Raw genomic sequence first — 8,953 nt, 5'->3', positions numbered from 1 at the left:
ATACTTGCACACTTTTCTACAAACGTTTTACGCCTTTTAAACCCGATAAAAGCCAATTACCCCAATGCATTGAAAATATCCGGAAGGCGTGGGACCATAAACCATTCAAAATATAATATAAAAGCTGAAATAATACATGACGACAATTGCGATCCACGTAGGATCTTTTTATCGACTTTTGGGATGTTTCTATTTTAGTATCGAAAGATGTTACACACAAAGTCAATTTTACTTTTACATTATATTAAGCAAACGTTACTTTTTTCAATTCTTTGTACTGAGCGATATATCAGGACTATGACTTGAACTTGACCAAAATATGGAAAGTGGGACGGACCTAAAAATTGGAATAACGACGTGACCTGACCAAAATATGTGCAAACTGGTAAATGGAACGTGAATTGACCAAAATGTCCAGAAAGTGGGAAAAACTGGTATACGAAACATGACTTGACCAAATTGTATAGAAAATGGTGTGCGGAACGTGACTTGACCAAAATATATATGAAAAAATGGTAAAAACTGGTATATGGAACTTGACTTGGCCAAAATGTAAAGAAAGTGGCGAGGAAAGTGGTAAAAACTGGTATGCAGAACACGACTTGACCAAAATAAGAGTTAAATGATAAGCTTACGATGACGCAGTTATGGAATAGACCGATGTTAGTTTCTAACAGATTGATATGGAAAATTATAAAAGCTGTTAAATGGAAGTGGCCTGATAAAAAACTAAGAGCTTTTTTGTAGAAAACAATTCGCGTTCACGGATCACGCAAAGTTTAGGACAACCATACTCCATAGTATGTAATAGATAACTTCTGATATAATTGAATTGTTAGTTAAATGAAGTATGGTAGTCAGTAACAGAATAGTAAAATTTAGACAATTTTAAATCAATAATATCAAATGTGTAGTAAAAACGACATCGTTCTTGCACTTGTACTGCGAAAGAATTCATTGAGGGAAGAAATCAATCCAATATCAACATTTAAAAAAAAGATAAGGAATTGTCTCATTTTTGTTTTCAAGAGATTCTAATTAATTTCTAGACCCACAATTGTGACAGTCTTGATGTTGAATTTTTTTTTGTAATGAAAGTATACTCAGGTATGGTCTAATGTCAAAAATTTGTATGGAGCGGAGGAAATAGCAATTTCATATAAACAAACTCACCTCCAATGAAAATAATTGAAAGGTGAGTTTTTTTGTATGTGAAATCGCTATTTCCTCAGGTTTGTATGGACATACCATACCTGGCTTGTACTTTCATTGGTTTTTTGGGCTTTTGTCCCAGACCACCAGAGAGATGGAATAATAGTATAAAGCGAATTGCAGGCGCAAATTGGCAATCAGTGGCAACGGATCATTCGGAATGGAAGAGAATTGGGGAGGCCTACGTCCAGCAGTGGATAGAAATAGGCTGAAAAAGAAGAAGAAGATAAACTGTCAGAAAGGTTAATAGTACCTGACAGTTTATGATTAGTTTTTAAGTTCATTTTGAAATGTTTTTTCCTTTTAATTTTTTGAATATAGCCTGAAGAAGTGCCTAAACAATGCCCGAAATATAGCGAAGACAGAACGTAGTTTTATTCAATTAGAAAGGCCGCTAGAATCCAACATACCCTAAAATACCCTAAAATAGCTGTCAGAATAAGTGGGTCTAGAAAAATCAGATCTTAAATAAACCAAAAATGTGACTGTATTTACTATAAATGAAATTGATTTTACGCATGGCTTAATCGAAAGGTTGTAACAAATAAATTACCTTTCAACAAAGCGATAACGATAATCATTTTAGAAAAGTTTCAGAGTAAATCGTACAAAGCTAATAAATATTTAAATATTTCAGCTGAAATATTATCGACTTTACGAATTTAAGATTTTATATTATTATTTTTTTCGCTCGACAAATCAATTCGTCAGTATCGTCAGTATCAATATTAAAACAAATCTTAAAGTTTTTACAGTTTACAGTAAACTTGGGATTTTAACAAAACAAAGAATTACACAAAGCTAAGGCTCGTTTAAAAACCAGCCAGGTATCGATGTCGACGACGATGACCTGAATTAGTGAATGGCTTTGGCTGATGTTGACTATTTTGTAGTACAGTCTTTAACATTTCAAATGTCTTACTGTCAAATATTCTGCATTGCAAGTTCACAACGACATTCTCTAAAAAAATGACATTCAAAATGTTGAAGACTGTAAAATGTATGTTATCAATTCGAATGGACCAAAAGGTGATAAAACCTACGCATTATTTTTAACGAAAGAAATAACAGATTCGATAATTATGTCAAGATGCGCTTGACGTACCAAAGTTTATATATTACATTCAGCTTTGGACAACATTAATTTATATATTACATTTAAGGCTTACCAAAGATAAGGTCAGATCGAAGTGAAATATGCTTACTATCGGGTTAGGTCAACCTGTATTCCCAATCAGGACAGTTTGTAACCTGATTTACCTGAAATCTTAATTTGTCCTGAATCTGTGTCCTGAAACTTTTGTGAACATCTTTCTTACACTACGTTATATGAAGCAGAACCTTAACGCTCATGTCAACTTGAAAAAATCAGGTCAACATTGAAAATAAACAGGTGGTTTCAGGTCCACGGTCAATCTGAACTATGACCTGAAAATTCAGGTCAGTACAGGTCAAGTATAATTTCTGCTTCAGATTCATCTGAGCTAACCAGTTTTAAACATTCAGACCTAATAACCTAGGTAGTTAAGGTAACCGGTACTGTAGCCTTCCGGTGTAACAAGTACATTCCAGCTCTTTTATTTTGCGTTGATTTGAACTGAACACAGAGACGCATATTCGGGATTCCCTATTTCATTTGAATTATATGCATCAGGAAACTAAAAAAAACTGAATCAAAGGCTATGGTGGTGCCAGTATACCAGTATTATTTTTCGAAATCAGCTAAATTTATTCATTGCAATTTGCAATTAATTAAAGATATGATGTCGATGCAACAAATGAAAATGAAGAATCAAAATAAAATGCTCCAATAACTCTTCAGGGCTAAAGTTGCTTCAGCACTTAATACTTCATTACGTAACTGCTTCCACATCTTGTTTCGACATGGGCGATCAAAGCTTTCGGTCTGAACCATACCACTATTGGTCCACTATTTACTAACTTAGCAACTAAGAGCTAACAACAAACGTGGGAGCAGATAGAAATCGTAAGATTTTAGCACATCAATCGCTTGTCTTTCGAGTTGATTGATAACAATTCGAACCACTCCATCATTTCAACCACTCAAAATATGTTTCATTTCGGTAACATCATTCCTAAGTTTATATCTCATAATATCCGGTTTGTTTCTATTCTTTAAGCTGTTACATCATCGTTTTAAATGAAAAATTACTTCGCTGGCACTAGTAAGTTGATACAAAAAGAATCGTATTAATGAATGCTAAAAATGTGTATGTTCATATTTCCCAAGAGACAGCAAAAAAAATTACCAAAATTAATAAACAAAACAGACAAAATACATTAGTATCCTAGTAAAAAATTCATAATTTAATATATCATTGCGTGTGCGTGCGTGAATTCAAGTTCTTTACTTGTTTTTTTTGTACATACTTTCAAGTTCAACATAAAGTATCTACAATGATAATACAACTATATTGAAAGCAGATTTACTTTCATAATTCATCGTATTTTGTTACAAGAGAATTTGATTTTTTATTGGAGCATAAAGCATAAACATTTTCATTTATACATACGTTGTATACTGTTTATTATTCTGTCGGTAATTCCAATTTTATTAACTTGTGATTTGTATCATTTTTCAATGAAAATTCACTTCACGTATCGTTTAGTTTAGTTGTCACAGTTTCACTCTACGTTTTTATCGAACAACTCTAAATAAATGAAAATCCACTACAACTACAAAAAGTTTCCGATTATATTGTGAATTTACTTTGCTTCACGATTCACACAAGCATACTATTCAAATTCGATTTTGTTTATAAAATTCCCTTCTGTTCTCAATTAATTGTTATAATCCACATTCATAACCAATTGGTTTACTATCAATTACTTGGAGGCTAAATATTTGATTTATTTTTGTTTTGATTTCGAACCGGGAAAAGTGAATCATCGATACTTAAATTTTATTTATGTTTTGCCACTTGTGTACACAGTACACACACAATAGTGTTGCGGTGTAGTCACAACTAAATACCGAAACAAACTGAAAGTTTCTTTAAACAAGTTTATTTATTGCAATGTTTTAAGCACCGTCGTTTCTCTCTATTTCATCTCTATAGTTGAAAATTCATGAATAACATTCACTGTCGGTTGGACCATGCACACTTATAATCTTTGTTTCTATACACGTAATGCCGATTTTAATGAGCTTGGTTTTCATTTAAAAATAAATTTCAATCAAATGAAATATATTGTCGGTCGGTGCCTTTATGAAGATTGTGGCAAAGTAATAACACTACAAAACGAGATGTATTTATGATTTACGTTTTGGAACAAAAACAAAAATATTCAAGGTCATTGCTGCCATAAGAGAACCGATGAACCGAATAAAATAGTCTGATTTGATTATGCAACTATTGTTTGGAAGTACCTATACGCTACATGACATTCATAATAGATGCAAAAAGAGTGCATGCACATGTACATGTTGATATTTTATCTATTTTATGTAAATTTGAGTGCTCATCAATCCTGTATCCGATATTTATCTTCTTTTGTTTAAAGTATCGCATAGGGTTTCATACAAAAAAATTAATACTTTAGACACAATTAATCAGAGTACATCTATGTCGTAGTGTGTCGTAGTCCCTTATAGTTACGATGATTCATCGCGAGCTAGAGAGTTGAAACTTCTGTGAAGTTTTAAATCCTTGCTGGTCACAGAGAAAAGACTGCAGATACTATGAATTTTAGGGACTTTATAGTTCCTTTACCATTACAATGTTTTATAGAAACAGTGGAGTTGTCCGTCGCTGTACGTTTGTATATCCGATAGGAATTACTATTTACCAAAATTACTAAATAGATTTACGAAGTTACGAAGAATTAACGTTCAATATTAGTACATTACTTGTATATCTGAGGTGGACGGTAGATTTTAGGCAATTTCGCGAGTTGTTATCCGAACGAAGGTAGGACGACAAGCGAAAGTGCCTAAGATCTACCGTCCACAACATATATGTATAGAACTTTTCATGCCTAGGGCCTAAATTACTGGAAAATTTGGAAATTTATGCCCAAGCCATGGAAGGTTGTATACGAATATGTCCTGGACAGATGATTTTAGGAAATTTGGCGAGTTGCAGCCCGAACGAAGTGATACGTAATAAGTCATTTTCCTAACGCATGTTAAAATGCAGCGAATGAGAGGTTCGAATTCGCTAAAAAAAAGCCTTTTAGCATCACGGTACGGTTGAATGAATTTTAACTGAGCATTTCGATGTACTTTTGAAATTTTTGGATATTATTAGTCGGCTCCGAGCTGAACAAATCATCCCAGCGGTGTTTTCAAAGATTTTTCAAATCATGCACAAAATTTCTCTCACTTAAGTTTATGAAAAACTTTGAGCTACTGTCGGCCTCTACGTAGTTGGTCTTTAAACATAATCCTGCTAGAACTATTTGTTAGCTTCACCTCTTAAGTATCCACGCCTCTATGACTGTTCACGTTTTCTCAACTTTAGCGTGCCTGATTCACTTGCATTTAGGGTACCAAATTTTTTTACAATTGTTTTTAGAATTTCATCCACTATCGTTTGAAACCACAACCAGTTTTCCACCACTCTCTCTGTAGGCAAGATGGGCTACGCACCAATGTCACCAACGGTACGGATGAAAATCAAAAATGTTTGTGGAACCTTGTTCAGGGCTCCGAGCTGACTAATAATATCCAAAAATATCAAAAGTGCATCGAAATGCTCAGTTAAAATTCATTCAACCGCACCGTGGCATAAGTTAGGAACAACGTTTTTCCTTGGAAACCTCTCATTCGCAAAAGGAACTCTTTTAGCATGCGTTATAGGAAAATAACTACACATTTATTGTTCCTAGTTTCCTTTGCTTTACCCATCCATTTCATCGCGGTAAATATTGAATGAAATTTTATCTCTTTTGATGAAAATTTAACGGAAAATCCCGGATGGACTGTAACCACATTATTCTAGCATATTAGCAGTAATTAAATACTTTGATTCATAATTATAAGAACGCAGCGGCATACTGATCACAAGGAATTGTTTATTTAATAAAAGAGACAAACCGGTGGATGGAAATGTTGTTATATAATTACAATGTACTCACCACATCCAATAAAGCTGATTTTGTTTTTTTACATCTCACCTCGGAATCGAAATGAAATTCCTCGTACTACAATTCAAAACAATAAACAAGAAACTGAATATTTTCACAAAATTTTACTTCGTTCCCGTTCACGTCTAAATTATTGTGTGTTTGCAACCTATGTAACCTTGACGAACCCTAACCAATGCACTTTTCCATCACACAGTTCGGAAAAAATCCCGTCGTACGGAAACGCAACGTATACTACAAATTACAATAGAGTACGGAGAGAATATAGTTGCGCTAAAACAATTGACACAAAGGATTGTATTGTTTTACGCTTACTACGAACCATGTAGTGTAGACGTTTCATTGACCTCTCTCACCGTGTAGTTTTTGTTTTCTGTCTGCTGCAATTTTTATTGAAAAAACGAACAGAAACAAAAAGAATAAAGGAAAGCAGAGAGAAATGCATAGATTTACAAGATGATTGGCGCATGCGGCGCACGGTACGAATGTAAATTGAAATAAGTATAGTGGTAAGCTGGAGGACAATAAAAGGAAAACTATGAATGAAAACAGCTGTGTCACCGTTTGATTGTGAAAGCTGTATGCAAGCGGTTATTGAAGTATAGTAAACAATTTATTGAAGAGGTTCGTAATGTGTACTGTGCATCACGCATCGTCAAACAAATTGATGTTATTGATTACTTTATGAACAAGACAAGTGTCATGTAAATCTAGTATTTTATCTGCGCCACGGTAGAGTAAAATAAACTATGTTAAATTTACTCTGCCGTGATCTGCGCTCATCTTATGGGTAAATCTTGTAATGTGGATGATGAGACAAAAGAAACGACTACGCCATCCGTGAGCGATAACAACGGCAAAAATATAGCTAAGCATACAGATGGAGCTACAAGAGTTTCTATTAACAAAGTAAAATTTATTTAGCCTTTCATAGACGGCAATCATATCATCAGTTTTACTTTAGAATCTACTACTTCATTTGATCGAAGTATTTGCAAGAGATTGATTTCGGATCCTCTTCTTCATTTTTTTGAACACGTTCTTATTAGTCAACGCTTGTCGTTTAATCCTTCAGTCGTTATCAATAACAGATGAAACAGCTTCCTCATATGAACCTAAGGGCAAGTCTATACCACCTTCGTTCGGTGTAATGATTCAAATGCTTTAAGAGCTCTATACGGTCGATTATTCACTATACAGACATTTACTTCATTAAATAAAATTCTTTTATTTCCAATTTAGAAGATTATCAATAAAAAAAAGTGCTGCAAATGCGTTAACGACGCTTTCCACCTTTACCCTTTTTCGATCCTCCGCCGGCAGAACTCTGTTGTGGTTGTACCTCGGCAGCTCTTGCACCCCCTTGTCGTGACTTCAACTGTGGAATCATAGAACCAAGGTGTAGCATAAGACTATCTCGTGTCGGAAATTGTGGATTGAATGGAGTTCCGTCATCGTTTCGGAGTTGAATTCGGATTCGGCCACGAAATTGAAGTTCCTTCAAGTTTTATGTTTTTGAGTTAAAACAGAAGCAGAAAATGTTATGTGTCGACTAGATATTACCTTGCTTCGTTCCCGGGGATACAATTTATTCTCTACACCGAACCGTACATTGCACACGGAAAGAACGTCTTTTATCTCTTGGAACGTTGGATTTTCAACACAATTGTCTTTTGGTAAACGACGGCCTTCTTGCCGAGACTTTTTGCTGTTGATGTAAGCTGGATATATACAAATCCATCTGCGAAAATTTGATCAATTAAACATCTCCCCATTTGCACAGTTAATGAACTGGATAAACCTTTCTGCCTCGCTGTGTTTTTTATTCGGACTCCACTGAGTTATCGGTGCCGTTGCTGCAGCCATAATTTTATTAAATTTAAATTCGTTTTTAGTTTTAGTTTATTTATGTTGGACACGAATTTATTCTACTTCACGATGAAGAGACGTGTAAGCACAATATGTCACAGAATTTTCGAAAGTCTCGGTTTGACAGATTTGACACTCACTACAGTACTGCGTTCACCCATTTGGCGCGAACTTTAGAAAATGTTTCCACAATAAATTATGCTTGTTAGCCGTGTGCTTTGTAGTGAAATCATCGTTTATTCGATCACAATGAATCTGTTGTGTTCCTTTACAGCTAATATCATGAAGAGCCGACAGCCTCTTATGACAACTACTAGTTTCTAAAAAGTATTCAATTACCATTTGATTGCGTAATAGTTCATTACGTCCATGATTCAAAAAAAAATGTGTTGACGAGTTGTAGTTTGACCCGAAGTGAACACCGATATTTCCACTCGAAAAATAAAAGTTTGGAACCAAATAAGAACCGCATAAGTACTAAGCTTTACTTGATTAGGTAATGTAAATGCAAATTTCATATGAGCGAAGCGCCAATAACATTCACGTTGACACGTAAACAACGTGCTTTCAAATGTGTTTTCTTCCTGAAGTACCAAAACCGTCACATTCACTCACCAAATTTAGTACCGAAAGAGCAACATTCTCCGACACTTTTTTCTCTCAATTTTCATTCCCGCTTATGTCATTTTCGATCCTATCTTTATTCTTTCCCAGATGTGTCATGTACTATAACAAATGAAAATGCTACACATGTGATATTAAA

The 8,953-nt window shown here is 34.4% G+C and overlaps 2 protein-coding genes across 5 annotated transcripts in view; both read right to left on the bottom strand.

Moving 5' to 3' along the window:
• The window catches only part of LOC119080409 (choline transporter-like 2), a 28,055-nt gene extending 21,579 nt beyond the window's left edge, over window positions 1–6,476 (bottom strand). The window contains exon 1 of one of the 4 annotated variants that reach the window (XM_037188744.1): window positions 6,313–6,476. The gene's annotated coding sequence lies outside the window, so the exon portion shown is untranslated. Of the gene's footprint in view, window positions 1–3,746; window positions 4,215–6,312 lie in introns of those variants that run through there. The other 3 variants (XM_037188747.1, XM_037188743.1, XM_037188742.1) reach the window with 3 other exon arrangements.
• A 1,052-nt stretch (window positions 6,477–7,528) lies between these two features.
• LOC119080539 (signal recognition particle 19 kDa protein) lies at window positions 7,529–8,298 on the bottom strand. The gene is made up of 3 exons (XM_037188953.1): window positions 8,123–8,298; window positions 7,885–8,062; window positions 7,529–7,819 (listed from the first exon to the last, which is right to left on the bottom strand). Exons 1-3 carry the CDS (start codon window positions 8,185–8,187, stop codon window positions 7,598–7,600), a joined length of 465 nt encoding a protein of 154 aa, XP_037044848.1. The 5' UTR covers window positions 8,188–8,298; the 3' UTR covers window positions 7,529–7,597.
• Window positions 8,299–8,953: the final 655 nt, after the last annotated feature.

The sequence above is a fragment of the Bradysia coprophila genome, unplaced genomic scaffold, assembly GCF_014529535.1.
Source record: "Bradysia coprophila strain Holo2 unplaced genomic scaffold, BU_Bcop_v1 contig_350, whole genome shotgun sequence".
Lineage (NCBI taxonomy): Eukaryota > Metazoa > Arthropoda > Insecta > Diptera > Sciaridae > Bradysia > Bradysia coprophila.
The sequence above is the reverse complement of the archived record's forward strand: the minus strand, read 5'-3'. Positions and strand labels throughout refer to the sequence as shown.

Coding starts and splice junctions, on each gene's coding strand:
- LOC119080539 (XM_037188953.1), bottom strand. CDS start 8,187: ATGGCTGCAGCAACGGCACCGATAACTCAGTGGAGTCCGAATAAAAAA. Junction 8,063..8,122: donor AAACACAGCGAGGCAGAAAG/GTTTATCCAGTT, acceptor AAATTTTCGCAG/ATGGATTTGTATATATCCAG. Junction 7,820..7,884: donor ATCCCCGGGAACGAAGCAAG/GTAATATCTAGT, acceptor TAAAACTTGAAG/GAACTTCAATTTCGTGGCCG.